We start from the raw sequence: 22044 nt of genomic DNA on the forward strand, positions 1-22044 counted from the left end.
CAATGAAAGGCAAACACAGGCTACATACTTTTTCCCTTTCTTTGGCTGTAGGGTTATTTGGTTTTGAAATATTTTACACAATATGCACTGCATTTTCTTATGACACTCAGTTCAAGAGATGAGAACTGAGCCAGGGTAATGTTGATTTTCCCTTACCTGAAGAGTGCAACTATTTGTATTTATTTAACATGCTAGAGAAAAATGGTACTTGGGGTAATTTAGCTGCTATGAATGATGTGGGTCCTTTATAAATGTCAGTTGCGTAAGGATAAGTAAAGATAAAGTGTTAGTGATGTTAATCATCCACTTCTGCATTAATAGTTGGGCACATAATAGTGAGAAATAAACTGGAAACTATTATACAGACTAACAATTTTTATTCTTTAACATAGGCTTGGTTAGGAAAGCCTTAGTTGCTGTTGCTTATGCGCTAAGAGTAATGGTTATGTATATCACTCTCCTGAAGTGAGAGTAATGGTTCAGCTGAGGAAAGTTCACACATGAAAAGTGGCATGCAGCCACAAGGGAGGGTAGCCAAAACTTCTTCAGAATCTTGTATACTCAAAGTGTCTCAGCCCAGGCTCCTGCTTTTGTTGATTACACTTTTACTACAATCACACATTAATACCTGTAAAACCTTAAGAATAGAGAAGTGTTTTCAAAAATAGACAGCTACTATTTTCTCATTTTTTTCTTGTCATGCATTTAGGAGCCAGTACTTCATCTATTGCTCCAGTTATATAACTAGCAATGTTCTGATTTAATAGCAAATGACTTATGTATAGAGCAGCAAAATGGTCATGTTGGTTGCAACAGAATAGAAAAGCTTCAAAAATATTACTTTGTAATATCTCAACATCAAGGATGTACTGTCTGCTCCTTAAGCTGATCTATATTTTTATATCTAGCTTCCACGAAATTATGTATATTCAAATACCACAATTGAATCCTAAAGTTAAGAAACATGCTTGCTAGAGAATGGTTTAAGTGTGTTTGATAGAATTCCTCTTTTTCTTAAGATCTGTGGTAGAACATTATTCATGTGAACACATCCTAATTCAACAATATCTATATTTGATGGTATAGTGGAGAACAATGTCCTGGACTGAGAACTGAGCAATAATGCAACACTTATGTTGTTATGTATTCTTATTGTCCCAGTACAGTACATACATAGCAGAAAATTGTTAAACAACACACTGGAAATGTCCTGTAAATGATCCAGTCACTTATATCACATAGAAAAACTTGGCAAAAAGTACAGAGGTCATGTCTTATATTGTTTGTCGGTTTTTAATGCATTTGGATGGTCTTCCACAGGCTCAAAAACAACATCTTTATGCCATCATAAATTATAGCTTCCAGTCTGGGAAAACCATGTTCTGTAGCCAAGGAAGACAAAAAAGTTTCTTGTAGACATGTATCAGGGTACTTTATGGGACCAATAAAATTGTTACCAATGTTTTTGTCCACTGTAAGGTTTGTGATTTGATATATAAATTTCTTATATATGTTCATTTTACACTTGGAGTTAATCCACACTTGGAATGTGTGTTCTGACTGTTGTATCACTGTTCACAGTAATACTGCTGTTTTCTTGGTAGTGTATTTGCACACAGAAGTCCTGGTTTAATGTTGTATAATCACACACCTCCATTTTGTTAGAAATCATAGCAAAGTCCCACTTTCTATTCTGGTCCATAAGGTAACACTTTGCTATACAGAGTTGCTGAAATATCACAGGTAGCTCATCCTGGAGAATTTACCACATACATAACATTTAAATACATCATATACATTCCCTTCTTTAACATTACATACTGCCCCCTTCTTGTTCTTAACAGTCCACTAATACACAGTTGTGCCTCCTCTGGTGGGAACCTGATACATGTGCTGCCTGCATCCATAAAATGTGAGAAATAAGACATGTGCAAGTTTGAACACGTCTAGTCTCAACTTGTCTGAGACATTGCTGAGTAAGTGTATGTATAAATTGCAGCACAGCCCCCCCCTGATGTCAAATGTATGCAGTGAGAGGGAGGTGAAGGGGGTGAGAGTAGACAGCATACATGTGTCATATATTTATGTATATTTCAAATGTAAAGACTTAGCTTTTCTCGTGTGTGTAGCATGTGATTGTAAATAAACATGATCATTAAATGTGTTTGTGTGCTGGCCCTCATAACATCTACATTCAATTTTTTCCCCTAAAATCCATAAAACTGTTGTGTTTATTTTGTAATTTCTGAGGGCATGCTGAAAAGTAATGCCTCCAAATTTTTTATGTGAAAATTCTTGAAGCTTTTTAAATAAACCAAACTTTATTAACACACTACATCTTTACTCTTCATGTTTACATATTTATTTCTCAATATAGTGACCCTTGCAATGAAAAAATTTTTCCTGATGAGATACCAGTTTGTTAAGACCATCACTAAAGAATTTTTTAAATTTGTAATGGAGCCACAACCTCACACCTGCTTGCACCACATCAGTGTAAATGTGATGTCCTCAAAGGTGTTATTTAAGTCCACTCTACACTCTGTCACACATTTGAGGTTAGCACCACTGTTTCCTTCATTGTGAGCACGTACAATCCACTATCACACATTACTGAAGCTGATACAATCATTATCATGCACAGCTTTGATTATTCTATTGATTTCAGTCAGAGGCACATTGTCTGCAATAAGTAACTTGATTACAGCATGCTGTTTCTCACACACTGACATAGTTGTGTTACACATCACAATGTTACACGCTACAATTCAGAACCCTATAGTGGCACAGGGCTGCAACTTGTGTCAGTGATGTGGGGAAATTGGCGAAGTCATATTCATGACATATAATACCACAACCAATATTAAGAACTGAATAAAAAATTCGGAGGCATTACTTTTCAGCACGACCTCATATTTGCTACTTTGTCAGTTTTTCCATTTATTATTTATTGTAAGATTTACTTAGTCACTAGTGTACCTGCTGGACATTAGACTCATTGTTCCCTCTCTTTTAACTTTTTTCTGTTCTGAAATTTTATTTTATTCTTTAATTAGCTTTTTCACCATTTGCCCTTAGGTACAGCTTTGCTTACTCTGTTTGTGATAAATAGAAATGGGTCTGATTTTCCATTTTAGATATTGCTGCACGTTCTTACAATTCATTGCTATTTATTTCTGTATCTCTATAGAAAATTATGTTTGATCTATCAGTTCCTAGAAATGTTCACTGCTTTATTTAGTGTCTTTTTTTCTACTTCAATATATAAGTTCTATTGTTCCTAATTTACTGTTAGTTTTTGCAGATAATTTGTCAAAATGTTTGGTATTATTTTACATTTCTTTTCAGGCAGCAGTTGTACACATATAAAGTATCACATATTGATCAGGGAGTTCCTATATTTACCTGTTTTTGTCTTTTTTTGGCATCTGATAACATGAATTCCTTTGACGTGAACAAATACTGGACATCAGTTATTTAAATTTTAATTCCTAATTAAGTGTTAGCCTTCAATATATCTAAACATGTTGTGTCCATGGGTGTGTTGCCTTGCTTGTGTTTCAGTTTACATATGTCTTCTACAGTATTTGTTAACACCTGTGAATGTCTTAACATATCCTCCATACTTAATCCACCCCCTGTTTATTTTCTAATCCTCACCACATTTCTTTTGCTTGTGCATATACTTCTATGATTTCTTAACTTGGAGACTAAACTGTTTGTAATTTATTCTCTGGTGATCATATTTACCACAGCATGTACTTCAGAGACAGAAATGTAGAGTTCCCTAATTTGTGTTTCAATGTGAGTTGGTTTTGGCATCTTCTTTCACCTTTAATTCCACTGTAAGTTAGTTATGTGACTGGTAGTCTTTCAAAGATTTCTTGCTGTAATCCTGTCAAAGTCTTCACATGATATTTACTATTTTTGTAATTTTTTATTATAGTTAATTTTTGTGATCTGTTAATAATTTTTTAAGTTTCCATAAAGCAGTTTTATATAAAATCAGTGTCTGAAACTTCCTGGCAGATTAAAACTGTGTGCCCGACCGAGACTCGAACTTGAGACCTTTGCCTTTCGCGGGCAAGTGCTCTACCAGAAGTAAAGCTGCGAGTACCGGGCGTGAGTCGTGCTTCGGTAGCTCAGATGGTAGAGCACTTGCCCGCGAAAGGCAAAGGTCCCGAGTTCGAGTCTCGCTCGGGCACACAGTTTTAATCTGCCAGGAAGTTTCATATCAGCGCACACTCCGCTGCAGAGTGAAAATCTCATTCTGGAAATCAGTGTCTGCTTTTGAGCAAGCTTTATAATTTCTTATGATTAGTGTTGCAGCCTATAGGTGACCATCATACATGTTGTGGTTCATATAGCTAATGGTATCACTGATCATTACACAAAAATCTATTGATGTCTTAATAAATCTTATCAGAAAGGCTAATAGTATAATCTGCACATGTCAGATGAAAAAATCACAGTCAAAAATCAGAAGAGAATTGTTTACAGTGGAGACACTGTTTGGGGAGCAACAGAGAGCTTGACTTGTCAGTTCACAGAACTGAGAGACTAGAGAAGTTACTGAGTTACACTCCTGGAAATTGAAATAAGAACACCGTGAATTCATTGTCCCAGGAAGGGGAAACTTTATTGACACATTCCTGGGGTCAGATACATCACATGATCACACTGACAGAACAACAGGCACATAGACACAGGCAACAGAGCATGCACAATGTCGGCACTAGTACAGTGTATATCCACCTTTCGCAGCAATGCAGGCTGCTATTCTCCCATGGAGACGATCGTAGAGATGCTGGATGTAGTCCTGTGGAACGGCTTGCCATGCCATTTCCACCTGGCGCCTCAGTTGGACCAGCGTTCGTGCTGGACGTGCAGACCGCGTGAGACGACGCTTCATCCAGTCCCAAACATGCTCAATGGGGAACAGATCCGCAGATCTTGCTGGCCAGGGTAGTTGACTTACACCTTCTAGAGCACGTTGGGTGGCACAGGATACATGCGGACGTGCATTGTCCTGTTGGAACAGCAAGTTCCCTTGCCGGTCTAGGAATGGTAGAACGATGGGTTCGATGATGGTTTGGATGTACCGTGCACTATTCAGTGTCCCCTCGACGATCACCAGTGGTGTACGGCCAGTGTAGGAGATCGCTCCCCACACCATGATGCCGGGTGTTGGCCCTGTGTGCCTCGGTCATATGCAGTTCTGATTGTGGCGCTCACCTGCACGGCACCAAACACGCATACGACCATCATTGGCACCAAGGCAGAAGCGGCTCTCATCGCTGAAGACGACACGTCTCCATTCGTCCCTCCATTCACGCCTGTCGCGACACCACTGGAGGCGGGCTGCACGATGTTGGGGCGTGAGCGGAAGACGGCCTAACGGTGTGCGGGACCGTAGCCCAGCTTCATGGAGACGGTTGCGAATGGTCCTCGCCGATACCCCAGGAGCAACAGTGTCCCTAAGTTGCTGGGAAGTGGCGGTGCGGTCCCCTACGGCACTGCGTAGGATCCTACGGTCTTGGTGTGCATCCGTGCGTCGCTGCGGTCCGGTCCCAGGTCGACGGGCACGTGCACCTTCCGCCGACCACTGGCGACTACATCGATGTACTGTGGAGACCTCACGCCCCACGTGTTGAGCAATTCGGCGGTACGTCCACCCGGCCTCCCGCATGCCCACTATACGCCCTCGCTCAAAGTCCGTCAACTGCACATACGGTTCACGTCCACGCTGTCGCGGCATGCTACCAGTGTTAAAGACTGCGATGGAGCTCCGTATGCCACGGCAAACTGGCTGACACTGACGGCGGCGGTGCACAAATGCTGCGCAGCTAGCGCCATTCGACGGCCAACACCGCGGTTCCTGGTGTGTCCGCTGTGCCGTGCATGTGATCATTGCTTGTACAGCCCTCTCGCAGTGTCCGGAGCAAGTATGGTGGGTCTGACACACCGGTGTCAATGTGTTCTTTTTTCCATTTCCAGGAGTGTATCTTTAATGATCATTTCCTAGTAACTGTGGATAAACCAGAATTTCTCTTCCTTCTCCAATAGGTCAATATGTTTTGTGACTCTTCTTGGAATTTTTTTTAGTGGTAAACCTCTCAATGATAAAAGAAGTCTCTTTTGTAATATCTGATACTGGAATTGTATGAGCACATTTGTAACATTTTTTTTGCTTATGAAACAAACCCACTCCAAGAAGTATTACTCATACTGGGATCATTCTCAGCTCATCTACTAACCTTACATTGTAAGACTGCAAGAGGGATGAACACTACTCAACAACTGATCAAACTGGAATTTTGTAAACTTCCTCTTTCTGGAATTGATTCTGTTTTGTTAAGATTCCTTCAGCCAACAACATTCTTAAATTTTAACTCTTAATTCTTAATTCTTTCCTTATACTATGCACTGCAGCATGTATCATATTTTTGTCCAAGGCCACGTGTAGGATTTGTTTCATGTATTCACCTAGCACATCCATTTCCAGTCCAGATATGTTGTATTCTATCTCAGCAAGACAGGTTCCACTGGAAATCAATTGCATCATCTTTAACTCTTCTACAACTACTGCATTGTCTTTTGTCTCGGTCTGAACAGCACCTGGCTGCCCATCAGTATCAGTGTAAATGAACAGCTCTGAAAGACAAATTAGTTTACCCTGTGGCCATACATGCTGTTGCAACTAATACGATGTTTATCTAAATGAATGGTAGCTTCACAATGGGCTCTATTGTGATACATTCCTCTCCTCTCCCTTGTCACTAATACCAGTTTCAGTGACTTCAGTACATGAAAACTGTCTCTCCACCACGTCCTTCACACGTCATACTATCTTGCCCTATAACTGCAATCTGTATTTATACAGCTATCTCCACCACAGTCAAAAGGACTTGCAATACTGCGGCCAAACTTCCCTGCATGGGGTCTCCCGGACAACAATGCCATACGATCATTTCATTTCTTTTTTTTTTTTTTCTCAGACAATGTAGTTCTGAGTGTGAAGATGTATATTTTTATGTAGAATGCAGCATCACAAGCTGAGTTACTGTGTACACGCTTTTATTTGTATAGACAGTAACAAACATCTCCACTATGTTACTACTCATTATCTTTCACTTTCTCCAACCAGGATTTCCCACTGTTGTATTAGAAATTGACAAGTTTTTGGTTTTTCAGTTCTGCTGTTTAGTTGCCATAAATCTATTAACAAAAGCTTAATAGACAATTCCAACAGTTTTTGATACAGCATCGTGCATGCTGGCTTGATGAGCAGATGCTCCCTACATTCCCAGATGCTAAATGTTTCCATAATTCATAGATGCTGGGAGCAAAACTAATAACTTTGTAACCTCATAATAAAAATATTTTTACATCTTATATTGAGGAAAAATGTATCATGATTGATTTAAAACTGAATTTTCTTATTAACTGTAACACTGGGAGTAAATCTGCATGTACAGGGCTATTACAAATGATTGAAGCGATTTCATAAATTCGCTGTAGCTCCATTCATTGACATATGGTCACGACACACTACAGATACGTAGAAAAACTCATAAAGTTTTGTTTGGCTGAAGGCACACTTCAGGTTTCTGCCGTCAGAGCGCTCGAGAGTGCAGTGAGACAAAATGGCGACAGGAGCCGAGAAAGCGTATGTCGTGCTTGAAATGCACTCACTTCAGTCAGTCATAACAGTGCAACGACACTTCAGGACGAAGTTCAACAAAGATCCACCAACTGCTAACTCCATTCAGCGATGGTGTGCGCAGTTTAAAGCTTCTGGATGCCTCTGTAAGTGGAAATCAACGGGTCGGCCTGCAGTGAGCGAAGAAACGGTTGAACGCGTGCGGGCAAGTTTCACGCGTAGCCCGCGGAAAATTGGCTCATGCCAGAACTGGAGACCGACAGCGCCAACTTCATCTTTCAACAGGATGGTGCTCCACCGCACTTCCATCATGATATTCGGCATTTCTTAAACAGGGGGTTGGAAAACCGATGGATCGGTCGTGGTGGAGATCATGATCAGCAATTCATGTCATATCCTCCACGATCTCACGACTTAACCCCATGCGATTTCTTTCTGTGGGGCTATGTGAAAGATTCAGTGTTTAAACCTCCTCTACCAAGAAACGTTCCAGAACTGCGAGCTCGCATCAACGATGCTTTCAAACTCATAGATGGGGACATGCTGGGCCGAGTGTGGGAGGAACTTGATTATTGCCTTGATGTCTGCCAAATCACTAAAGGGGCACATATTGACATTTGTGAATGCCTAAAAAAAACTTTTTGAGTTTTTATATGTGTGTGCAAAGCATTGTGAAAATATCTCAAATAATAAAGTTATTGTAGAGCTGTGAAATCGCTTCAATCATTTGTAATAACCCTGTATATGAAAGGCATTTGAGATAAGTACTACAACACATTTTTCTATTAATTGGATGCTATGCCTCAGTTGTACTAAGTAGGAGGGTAGAAAAGGGGGGACGGGAGATAATGAGATGAGCCAGTAGCTTGTTTTAACTCAAATAAACATGTGTAAAAATTCCACTCATCCAACAACAGTGATGTAATATCTGCTGTGACTTCAGACCAGTCATACATGTCCCTTAGCATGTCTTACAACTCATCCATTAATTTCACCTTTTTCTATGTTTTGACCATGCACTGAATCAAACTTCGTACTGATAATTTTTGTGTTCAGTTATCTGAAGTTATCTGGGGTACACATCATGTGTAGGAGTTATGTTGTTCCATACTGAAAAGTTGGTTACTGACAAACAGTTACCCATCCATTGTCATTCTCAAGCTTTGACTCAGCAAATGATTTGCTTAACTGTGGCTGGTATGTTCACTTTAAAATAGGAGTTAAGTATCTCTCTTCCACACTTTCATTAATACTGCATTTAAGCACAGAAAGAATTGTTTTACATGAATTGAAATAGGCTCAGTACACTGTCAATATAGTGGCCTAAAAAGAATGTTGTGCTTCCAGTCACAACAGCCTTTTCCTATAGTATACTTGGCCAGTGCTCATAGGGCTAGTGATGTAGCATAATGATAGGATCTCTCAGTTGAGCTAAATGTATTGTGGTGTAGAATATTGGGAGACAGCAACAAGTTACTGTCAGTAACAGAATATTCTGTTATTCATTTAGTAGAGTGATGTGGAAAATGATGGAATGTTGCAGAAGGTAATCTTTTTGAGATGGTACATTCAGAAATATTGGTACAGTTTATTCCTGAAAATTAGAGACTTTGATCTTCATATTTGGTACATCAAACTCATTTCTTCATTGTCAGTTCAGTGGACGTGTCATGGGCCTTTCATATGTGGGATGACAGACAAAATTCCTCAGCCCGTCATTTAGACGGTTGTGGTTTATTAACATTACATAGTAGTATTGCATGCAGTTTTTATATTTTATGCTACAAATAATAGCACCAAGAAACAATGGTTCATTTATCTGAAAGAGTAGAGAGTGGAAGTGATGACTGTGAACTAAACACTTACTGTAGTGCTTGTATATTAATTATTGTTATCTAAAGAAGACGCTTCTGACAGTGGCAGAAATATGATATCAATATGAGGAAAATGGCTTTGCACCTATTCTTTGGCAATACTCAAAGAGATATTTTCATATACAGTATGTTTATCTGTAATGATATGACTTGGCATGGGTGGTGCGACAATTGCTGGTACTGACGCTGGTAGCATGACTGTGATCTTTGAAAGATGAACAGTGAGTTTTATAGTTTTCATGTACTTCAAGTGGAAGAAACATCAGTCATATTGCAAATCTCAGCAACCTACATTATTTTTATGTTATGATGAGAAGCAATTTATTTATTCATAGCATTTTAACCTGTATTGAAATTTACTGATTATACCTTGATACCTTCTTGTGTTGGCGAGAAGTGTGAATGCCAGTTACAGTCCTTGGTGGTTGTTTGTACACTCAGAGACTTTCAATTTACAAAATGATCACAGAAAAATTAAGCTAAGCAGGAGGAAGTGATTTCTGTCTGTTACGTATTTTGCTACAGATGTACATTTAATACGTAGATATTGTCATATCTTGTTGAATAATTCTTATGAATTCAGTTATTTGTATACTTAATATTTGCACACCTTTTGTCCTCTTTTTGCCTCCACACATTCTTTATCCTTAGCAGTTTTCTCAATGGCTATCCGGTTTGCCCAACTTAAGGATATGTATGTGTTGTTGACTGTTGTGTGCTTAATAGCTTAGTTTTATGTTATGAGATATTACTACATTTGGTGATATAGAGTTAAATTATGTTACTTAACTGAACTGCTTTTTCATTTCAGAATCATTATTTTAAATATAACATATCCACACATTTTGTTTCATTCTGTTTTGCAATGACATATCATATTGCATGTTGCACCATTTTGCCACTGATCCAGCAGAGACTTGTTTACCAGGCACCCCACCAGCTGTTGACATGTATTATGTTTGTGAACATAGTGTATTGAACACAGTATAAAAATTTGGGAAAATTCTCTTGGAAAAGCTTGATGTTTATTTATGTTAAAAACCAAAGAATATTTTGAAGTATGATGCATCTTTCAACTAATTGCATTGCATGAAATTTGAATGTGTGCATTCTGTTTTGTTCTATTTTGCTTCTTTGGATCACTATTACACAGACAAACACATCATCAGTAACTACAATTACTGCAATACCATGTAATGTTTGTATAACATTTGCCATTAAATCTAATCAAAGTAAAAAGGAAAGAAAATGATGTTTACTGTTTCAGACCTGATGGTGTTGGAACTGTGACCCATGAAGAAAAGGAGAAATTCCAGGAGATTAAAGAAAGACTTAGAATTTTGCTGGAAAATCAAATTACTAACTTCAGGTACATAATGTAATTTTAGATAGTCGACATTTGAAAATAAAAAATAGTTAAAATGATGAGCATATTTACAATTAATGACACTATCAACTCATTATGTTAGTTTGCAGCAAACAGCAAAAAACAAAATACATTATTTTGCTTGGATTATCATACCAAATTAAACTCTTTTCACTTGTCTTAAAAGACATAATATTTACTATGTAGCCATTTCTGCACATATAGTTTGCATTAGTGATACATATTTTGTGACAATAGCTCATATGGTTATTAGTAATATATACTATACATTTTTACACTCAATACAGATACATACAAGCTGAATGTCTTCTATCAGATTTTTCTCTCGAAATATTTAATGGTATGATGTATTTCATTAAAACATGCTCTTGCAATTTATTCAAGCTAAATACAAAATTTGAAAGTGAAAAATTTAATATAACATTTCATATGGCCAAAAAGACTACATACATATCATTTACTCAACAGGTTCTATTAGGGCAGAGGTAATTGCTTAGCTAATAGAAGAGAAAAGAGCAATATTAGGAGTATGAGCTGCTCAATTTCTGAGAAGATAGGCATATATGATTTTTCACAGAAATGCTGTGAAAGTTACAAAAGCCACAAGTCATTTATCAGATTTTTCTCTTTCCATGTTTAATTAAAAACTTGAAGAAGCCAAATTTTGTTGATAACTGTACAGCCAAATATTATATATTGCGTATAGGTTGTTCACCTATGAGATATGATTTTATATGTAAAAATCAGAGATAAATAATAGATTAAATTCATTCCTCTTTAAATCATTGTCTATTGAAACCCATGTACAGTGTTTTATTTTTACAGTGTCATCTTTACTTAATACCTTGCAGTGGAGAAGAATATCCAGGTTTCCTCAATATTTTGTTGTGAGATACTCACAACAGTATTATTTGCTGTAATCATTTCTTTTCCGGGTATGCGACTGAAGATCTGTGAATTACATGTCAGATTGTAATTTTCCTAATTCTGCTGTTATGAGCGAAAGAATGTAATGTTTTGCCTTGTGTTATTGTCCTGTGAAGATAAACCTTTATTTGTTTGTGTTTCCCTAACATGTGTCAACAAATGTGTGAGAATAGACACTTGGTTGTTAAAGAATCTAGTATTTCATTCACAGCTAAACAAATGCCTCTCTGTAGGCCTATACATATATCTGTATGTATGCCTACATCAAAACCCATAGATATATACTCATCAAACAAAGGACATAATGGGCAGAATGCAAGGACATAGAAAAGTATACTTGTCAAATGAGCATATGGATAAACTCCTTCTTCAGAGAACTAGAATATCTCGTTAGTGCAAAATATGTAATTGATTGCAGCAGAAGCAATTGGAACCAGTGCTCTGATCCAGCAAGTAAGGAGTGTGTGAGAGGACCAGTGAAGCAACTTAAATCAGTTGATAAAAGCAAGTCTTCTGGTCCAGACTGTATATAAATTAGGTTCCTTTCAGATTATGCCACTGCAATAGCCCCATACTTAACAACCATAAACAACCTTGGCTTGACAAAAGACCCATACCCAAAGACTGGAAAAATGCACAGGTGACACCAATATTCAAGAAAGGCAGCAGGAGTAATCCACAAAACTACAGGCCCATATCATTAACATGGATATGCATCAGGATTTTGGATCATATATTGTGTTAGAACATTATGAATTACCTTGAAGAAAATGGTCTATTGACATACTGTCAACATGGAAATAGAAAACTTCATTCTTGTGAAACACAACTAGCTCTTTACTCACATAAAGTTTTGAGGGCTTTTGACAAAGGATTTCAGCTTCATTCCGTATTTCTGGATTTTCGGAAGGCATATTCCATACTTATGGAATATTGTCTCAGTTATGTGATTAGATTATTGATTTCCTGTCAAAGAGATCACAGTTTGCAGTAATTGACAGAAAGTCATAGAGTAAAATAGATGTGATTTCTGGCATTCCCCAAGGTAGTGTTATAAGCCCTTTGCTGTTCCTTATCTATATAAATGATGAGGGAGATTATTTGAGCAGCCATCTTAGGTTGTATGCAAATGACACTGTTGTTTACCAACTAGTGAAGTCATCAGAAGATTAAAACAAATCGCAAAACTATTTGGTAAAGATATCTGTATGGTGCAAAAATTGGCAATTGACCTTAAATAACAAAAAGTGTGAGGTCATCCACGTGAGTACTGAGAGGAATCCATTAAACTTCAGTTATATGATAAAACAGTCAAATCTACAGGCCTTAAGTTCAACTTCATACCTGGGAATTACAATTATGTACAACTTAAATTGGAAGGAACACATAGAAAATCTTGTGGGGAAGGCCAACCAAAGATTGCATTTTATTGGCAGGACACTTAGAAAATGTAACAGATCTACTAAGGAGACTGCCTACACTATGCTTGTCCATCCTCTTTTAGAATACTACTGCACAGTGTGACATCATTACCAGATAGGATTGACAGAGCACATCAAAAAAGTTCAAAGAAGGGCAGCACATTTTGTATTATCTCGAAATATGGGAGAGAGTGTCACTGAAATGATATGGGATTTGGGGTGGAGATCATTAAAACAAAGGCATTTTTTGTTGCGGTAGAATCTTCTCACAAAATTCCAATCACCATATTTCTTTTCTGAATGCGAAAATATTTTGTTGATGCCAAACTTCACAGGGAGAAATGATCGCCATGATAAAATAAAGGAAATCAGAGCTCATACGGAAAGATATAGGTGTTTGTTGTTTCCATGCACTATACAAGTTTGGGATAACAGAGAATTGTGAAGATGGTTTGATGATCTCTCTGCCAGGCACTTAAATGTGATTTGTGGAGTATCCGTGTAGATGTAGGTGTAGATGGACAATGGTAGAAATAATTGCAGACTGGAAGAAAAATATGAGGACAAGAAGATGCAGCTGGACTAGAACAGTGTAGGAAGTCCCAAAGGAAATGTAAATCTTTTATTTGGAAAGTAGAGTAGACTGGGCATAGTCTAGAGATAGATACAGTGCAGGTGTTAGCAGATTGAAAAATATGTCATGGTTGTACTGTACCATACAGCATTTCAACAAATGAACTACATTTACCACAATGGGCTTAACTATCTTGCATCCCATCCAAAGCAATATTCTGTTGTTTACTTACGTTGCACTAAGTCCTGCACCATTAATACATGCACCACTTCCTGCTATAGACCTATCACTGGCAGTCCATACAACCTTAAAGACAGAGCCTCTAGTGATATAAGATATGTTAAATACCAGCTTAACTGCAGTTCTACAGTGTGATATGTTCTTCATATCATGAACCAGCTTTTAACCTGGATGAATGCCAGGTGCTAAATTGTGTCAAAGTGTCTACTGGATAACCACAGCATAATGGTAAGCAAAATGTTGTTGAGTTCAAAATCTGGGTTCTCCACTTTTGTCTCTACCTCTTCTCCTGTTCCCACTACGTTCCATCCTCTTACATTACATCCAGATAAAATTCCCCCTTAATTACAAGGGTTGTCCATAAAGTAATGCACCACATCTTTTTTCTTCAACAGTTCTTTATTGAACATCATGAGAATTGCACGCACAGAAAATGGCGTTTCATATACACACCCTATTTTTCCACATAATCTCCATCCTGTACTATGGCCTTCCTCCAGCATGAAACAAGGGCGCGTATGCCCTCCCAGTACCAATCCTTGTCCTGGTAGTGGAGTCAGTGCTTCACTGTGTGAATCACTTCCTGATCATATTAAAAATGTCTTCCACAAATGGCATCCTTTAATGGCCCAAACAAGGGGAAGTCTGAGGGGGCTAGGTCAGGTGTGTCAGATGTGACAGTCGTGAATAGTCTCCCTGACCACTGCAAATCGTGGAGCTCCGCTCAACTGCCTTCTGATGTCCTCACTCTCTGTGTCCAGTGACTAACTGTACTTCTGTCACAGCAGATGCTCCATAGACTATGTGCAGGCATGTGAACATTCCCAACAGTTTGTTTCTTTGCAGTGAGAAATTCAATGACAGCACATTGCTTGTAACGTATGTTACCTACAGATGCCAATTAGAAATTGTCCTGCAGCTACGATATGTGTCAGAAGCGATGGAAACTTGGCACACTCACTCAGAAGACTTCAAATAATATATACATAATGATTCACATCGTTAGTATTGTTTTCAGCTGAGAAGAAAAACATGCAGTGCGTTACTTTCTGCACTGCCTCGTACCTTTCTAAATTATGTGTGTCTTTCTTTCTTTCATTTTTCATATCTTTCTGTTCTCCCATAAACCATGGACCTTGCCGTTGGTGTGGAGGCTTGCGTGCCTCAGCGATACAGATCGTAGGTGCAACCACACTGGAGGGGTATATGTTGAGAGGCCAGACAAATGTGTAGTTCCTGAAGAGGGGCAGCAGCCTAGTCAGTAGTTGCAGGTGCAACAGTCTGGATGATTGACTGATCTGGCCTTGTAACACTAACCAAAATGGCCTTGCTGTGCTGGTACTGCGAACAGCTGAAAGCAAGGGGAAACTGGAGCCGTAATTTTTCCTGTGGGCATGCAGCTTTACTGTATGGTTAAATGATGATGGCTTTCTCTTGGGTAAAATATCCCAGAGGTAAAATAGGCCCCCATTCGGATCTCCGGGCGGGACTACTCAAGAGCACTTTGTTATCAGGAGAAAGAAAACTGGTGTTCTACAGATCGGAGCGTGGAATGTCAGATCCCTTAATGGGGCAGGTAGGTTAGAAAATTTAAAAAAGGAAATGGATAGGTTAAAGTTAGATATAGTGGGAATTAGTGAAGTTCAGTGGCACGAGGAACAAGACTTTTGGTCAGGTGAATACAGGGCTATAAATACAAAATCAATTAGGGGTAATGCAGGAGTAGGTTTAATAATGAATAAAAAAATAGGAGTGTGGGTAAGCTACTATAAGCAGCATAGTGAATGCATTATTGTGGCCAAGATAGACACGAAGCCCAATATGCCAACTAGCTCTGCAGATGATGAAGAAATCACTGAAATGTATGATGAGATAAAAGAAATTATTCAGGTAGTGAAGGGAAATGAAAATTTAATAGTCATGGGTGACTGGAATTCGAGAGTAGGAAAAGGGAGAGAAGGAAACATAGTAGGTGAATTTGGATTGGGGGTAAGGAATGAAAGAGGAACCCGTCTGGTAGAATTTTGCACAGAGCTAACACTTGGTTTCAGAATCATGAAAGAAGGTTGTATACATGGAGGAACCCTGGAGATACTAAAAGGTATCAGATAGTTTATATAATGGTAAGACAGAGATTTAGGAACCAGGTTATAAATTGTAAGAGATTTCCAGGGGCAGATGTGGACTCTGACCACAATCGATTGGTTATGAACTGTGGATTAAATCTGAATAAATTGCAAAAAAGGTGGGAACTTAAGGAGATGGGACCTCGATAAACTGACCAAACCAGAGGTTGTAGAGAGTTTCAGGGAGAGCATAAGTGAGCAATTGACAGGATTGGGGGAAAGAAATATGGTAGAAGAAGAATGGGTAGCTCTGAGTGATGAAGTAGTGAAGGCAGCAGAGGGTCAAGTAGGTAAAACGACGAGGGCTAGTAGAAATCCTTGGGTAACAGAAGAAATATTGAATTTAATTGATGAAAGGAGAAAATATAAAAATGCAGTAAATGAAGCAGGCAAAAAGGAATACAAACGTCTCAAAAATGAGATCGACAGGAAGTGCAAAACTGCTACGCAGGGATGGCTAGAGGACAAATGTAAGGATGTAGACGCTTATCTCACCAGGGGTAGGATAGATACTGCCTACAGAAAAATTAAAGAGACCTTTGGAGAAAAGAGAACCACTTGTATGAATATCGAGAGTTCAGATGGAAACCCAGTTCTAAGCAAAGAAGGGAAAGCAGAAAGGTGGAAGGAGTATATAGAGGGTCTATACAAGGGTGATGTACTTGAGGATAATATTATGGAAATGTAAGAGGATGTAGATGAAGACGAAATGGGAGATACAATACTGTGTGAAGAGTTTGACAGAGCACTGAAAGACTTGAGTTGAAACAAGGCCTTGGGAGTAGACAACATTCCATTAGAACTACTGACGGCCCTGGGAGAGCCAGTCCTGACAAAACTCTACCATCTGGTGAGCAAGATGTATGAGACAGGCGAAATACCCTCAGACTTCAAGAAGAATATAATAATTCCCATCCCAAAGAAAGCAGGTGTTGACAGATGTGAAAATTACTGAACTATCAGTTTAATAAGTCACAGCTGCAAAATATTAACGTGAATTCTTTACAGACGAATGGAAGAACTGGTAGAAGCTGACCTCGGGGAAGATCAGTTTGGATTCCGTAGAAATGTAGGAACACGTGAGGCAATATTGTCCTTACGCCTTATATTAGAAGAGAGATTAAGGAGAGGCAAACCTGCTTTTCTTGCATTTGTAGACTTAGAGAAAGCTTTTGACAATGTTGACTCAAATACTCTTTCTCAAATTCTACAGGTGGCAGAGGTAAAATACAGGGAGCGAAAGGCTGTTTACAATTTGTACAGAAACCAGATGGCAGTTATAAGAGTTGAGGGGCATGAAAGGGAAGCAGTGGTTGGGAAGGGAGTAAGACAGGGTTGTAGCCTCTCCCCGATGTTATTCAATCTGTATATTGAGCAAGCAGTAAAGGAAACAAAAGAAAAATTAGGAGGAGGTATTAAAATCCATGGAGAAGAAATAAAAACTTTTAGGTTCACCGATGACATTGTAATTCTGTCAGAGACAGTAAAGGACTTGGAAGAGCAGTTGAATGCAGTGGACAGTGTCTTGAATGGAGGATATAAGATGAACATCAACAAAAGTAAAACAAGGATAATGGAGTGTAGTCGAATTAAGTCGGGTCATGCTGAGGGAATTAGATTAGGAAATGAGACACTTAAAGTTGTAAAGTAGTTTTGCTATTTGGGAAGCAAAATAACTGATGATGGTCAAAGTAGAGAGGATATAAAATGTAGACTGGCAATGGCAACGAAAGCGTTTCTGAAGAAGAGAAATTTGTTAACATCGAGTATAGATTTAAGTGTCAGGAAGTCGTTTCTGAAAGTATTTGTATGGAGCATAGCCATGTATGGAAGTGATACATGGACAATAAATAGTTTGGACAAGAAGAGAATAGAAGCTTTCGAAATGTGGTGCTACAGAAGAATGCTGAAGATTAGATGGGTAAATCACGTAACTAATGAGGAGATATTGAATAGAATAGGGGAGAGGAGGAGTTTGTGACACAACTTTACAAGACGAAGGGACCAGTTGATAGGACATGTTCTGAGGCATCAAGGGATCACAAATTTAGCATTGGAGGGCAGCGTGGAGGGTAAAAATCATAGAGGGAGACCAAGAGATGAAAGCACTAAGCAGATTCAGAAGGATGTAGGTTGCAGTAAGTACTGGGAGATGAAGAAGCTTGCACAGGATAGAGTAGCATGGAGAGCTGCATCAAACCAGTCTCAGGACTGAAGACCACGACAACAACAACAGCTTTCTGTTAGAGGTCTGAAAACTGGAGGTTTGCTTGCTCACACTTAATGAAACATGCTGTGTACAAGCAAGTATACAAAATATATACACACAGAGAATGTTGACAAAAAAGGTAACATGGGGATACTGTTATCCTCTTGTGAACATAACTCAACATCTGTTACCTAGTGTTGATTCTCATATTTCCACTATCTGAAGAAACTACAGTATGATTAGTTTAAATCAATTGTTTTACCTAGGGTAGTATCCAGTTGTGTCATCATTGCATGAAATAAGAGAAAAATATGGATCAGTTAAAGGTTCGAGATAAAAACCAAGTATCTGCTGGCCTTTGTAATGATGGCTGAACTCAAAGTGAAACAACGTGTTACTGTTTCATGGAGCATGATCTGCATTATTACCTCATACATACAATATGTTCTATGAATTTTCTTGACTCATGAATCATGTCTTCTGCAACTCTCAGAGATAAGGTTCCTTATCATACATAACTTTCATCATCATGCATTTTACTTAAATACAAATCAATATCATTAATATATAGGGTATCACTTGGCTCAGGGTCTAGCAACACAGAAGACAGAGAAATCACTTTTTGCCTGGTTAGTCAATCTGACATTCTCTAGACAGCACCAAAAACATGCACTAACTGAAAAAATGTAAAGATCCCAGAAAGGGAGATTGAAACAAAACTGAGCAAAATTTGCAAAGAACTTGGCATCCCTTATCATTATGAGGTTGCATCCACATCCCCCTCAACTAGATGGATGCATTGATTGGATTAGGAAGGGTGTCTTAAAGTTGTTGTATCCTCTTCTGAGGCAAGCTTGCTCAAACCTTTGTAACTGGATTGTGTTAGAGCAGCTTAATACTTGTTCCACAGATCATGAATATGACACTTCATAATGATGAGGAACATGTCAGTTTAACAAAAAGTTTCTTTACATGACACAAATTTTTTATGTATAATTACTAAAGTACTAAGTTATATCTAAAAATTCATCTATTGAATAGAAGGAGTTGTCATCTGAAATTCTTTTAATTTGTTTTTAAATGTTAATTGGCTATCTCTCAGACTATTGATGCTATTGTGATGCCATACAAAAGCAATGAATGAAAATAGACATAGTAGGCTAATTCACTGCTAGGCTTATCATCAAAATTTGCAATTACTGTAATACCATATGTATCTGAACTCAAATGTTTCAGCAGATCATCAATATCTTTGTTCCAATTCAATGTCAAATCAATACACATGCCCAAAAACTTTGAATATTTTGCCTTAGCTACAGATTTCTGTTCAAAGTTTGCATTTGTTAATGGTGTTCTGCCATTAACTGTACAGAACTGTATGTACTGTGTTTTACCAAAATTTAATGAAAATCCATTAGCATATGACTACTTAATAACTTTCAAAAATATTTTATTTACAATTTCCTCAGCTAAATCTTGTTTGTTGGTTGTTATTAATATACTTGTAATAACAGCAAAAAGAATAACTTTGCATCTTGTGGATATAGAGTGTGAAGTCGTTATTATGTATTAAGAACAATAAGGGACGCAGCACTTAATCCTGTATGACACCATTCTTGACACCAGGTTGAAGAATCTGCATATATGGATTTGTGGTTTATTCATCTTGTGACACACATTTGCAATGCATTCGGTTTGCATTCAAGAGACACGTCAAATTTTATAATACTGTTAAAATGAGTTCTACACTAATAAACAATAGCACTAAAATGAATAATAACACTATGATGAAACAAACTGGTAGTCCATATTTGTGAAACTTCATCCACTAATAATGCTGTCTCAATAGATTACACAGCATCTTCATGTCCTTCACAGTGATCACTCAGCATCTAATGCTGTACATAACCCTTGTATACCCTACCAGGCCTGGTAACAATACTAAACAAAAACAACACTAACACACTCTGGTGGTTGTTCTACCTCTACATACCTTAATCTTTGTTCCATAGATCATGAATATGACATTTTGTAATGATGTGGAACGTGTCATTTAGATATAAGTTTTCTTTACACACATATTTTTATTTATTTATTTATTTATTTATTTTTTGCAGTTATTACTTCATATCTATGAATTCATCTATTGAGTAGAAGTAGTTGTCATTCAGAATTTCTTTTGATTTGCTATTAAATGTTGTCTTGCTATCTATCAGACTTTTAATACTATATGGATTTGTGGTTTATTCACCTTGTGACATACATTTGCAATCCATTCGGTTTGCATACAAGAGTCACGTAAAAATTTATAATACTGTTAAAATGGGTTCTACACTAATAAACAAGAGCACTAAAATGAATAATAACACTATAATGATATTTTTGGGTTGTATAACACATTGTATCCAGCTCAAATTTCCAGTTCATCCTGCATGAATTCAGCCACTGAGAAATAACATGCCTCATATAGCTTTCTTTTAAGTGGATCAAAATTCATCTGCATTAACTTGTTCCTTTTTAATTTATTATAAATTTTCGTTCCCATCTATTAAGGTTACTGGCCACACTGTTTGAGGCTGTAGGTGAGGAGCATAAAATTTTCTTTCTTTTGAATTAAACCATTTGTGCAGCCTCCCAGTCATACCTCAGTACTTGAGCTTATCTAGAAGATAAGCCGTCAAAACTGTCAATCTGTCAAGTCTGATGATAAAACTTCAAATTATTAAATTAATGAAAGCTCAATTAACAGCAACAAACCATAAAACAGCTAACACTATAAAAGTCTTAAATCTGCACTATGCTGTAATAGAATACAAAGTGACAGCAACAGCTGATATGGTCTGAAGGTGGCAACTGAGCCAAAATGGATCTATCACAATAAAAACACTGAACTCCTTTAGCAGCAATTTGAATTTCATTACATAATGTCTAAGTAATACCATCAGTATTTCAGACACATTAGATCACAAAATTTATCTAGAAGAATTTGGAAAATGACACAATCAACAGCCTTTGAGAGATCACCAAAAAAATTCCACAGGGTATATAATATTTCATCAGTGAAATCATATACAGCATTTTCTGTTGAGAAGCCCGTCTGAAAACCAAACTTACATTTTCTTAGTACTTTATTTTTACAAATGTGTGAAGCTACTCTTGAAAACAATACTTAGTCAAGAATTTTGGATAAGGCTGTCAGAGACGACACTGGGCAGTAGTTCTTAGCATCAGATTTATCCCCCTTTTTATGAAATGGTTTATAATAGCACATTTCAATCTATCAGGAAAAATGCCTTTTTAAAGTGAGCTATTACATATATGGCTGAGAATCCTACTATCTGTTTTCAACAAGCTTTTAGTACTCTGCTGGAAATGCCATCAATTACATGGAGCTTTAAATTTTGAATCTGTTTATTATCTTCCTGATTTTGGAAAGACACATAGGAAGAATTTCACTGTTATCAGATTATATAGGTATTTTCTATTCTATCTATAGTTGTGCCTTTTCTAATGAATGCCTGAACCCTATTTTCTTCACAGCATGTAGAAAATGATTATTAAAAATATTTTCTGATTCTGACTTTTTGTTAATAAACTTTTCAATCAGTTTCATGGTAGTACAG

The 22044-nt window shown here is 37.6% G+C and overlaps 1 protein-coding gene across 1 annotated transcript in view; it reads left to right on the forward strand.

The window, feature by feature from the left end:
• Positions 1-22044, forward strand: part of LOC126183408 (calcium-dependent secretion activator-like) — a 1473721-nt gene that overhangs the window by 1080078 nt on the left and 371599 nt on the right. The window contains exon 20 of the mRNA XM_049925356.1: positions 10805-10906. Coding sequence (XP_049781313.1) covers positions 10805-10906 — 102 coding nt within the window. The remainder of the gene's footprint in view (positions 1-10804; positions 10907-22044) is intronic.

The sequence above is a fragment of the Schistocerca cancellata genome, chromosome 4 (assembly GCF_023864275.1).
Source record: "Schistocerca cancellata isolate TAMUIC-IGC-003103 chromosome 4, iqSchCanc2.1, whole genome shotgun sequence".
NCBI classification, from domain to species: domain Eukaryota; kingdom Metazoa; phylum Arthropoda; class Insecta; order Orthoptera; family Acrididae; genus Schistocerca; species Schistocerca cancellata.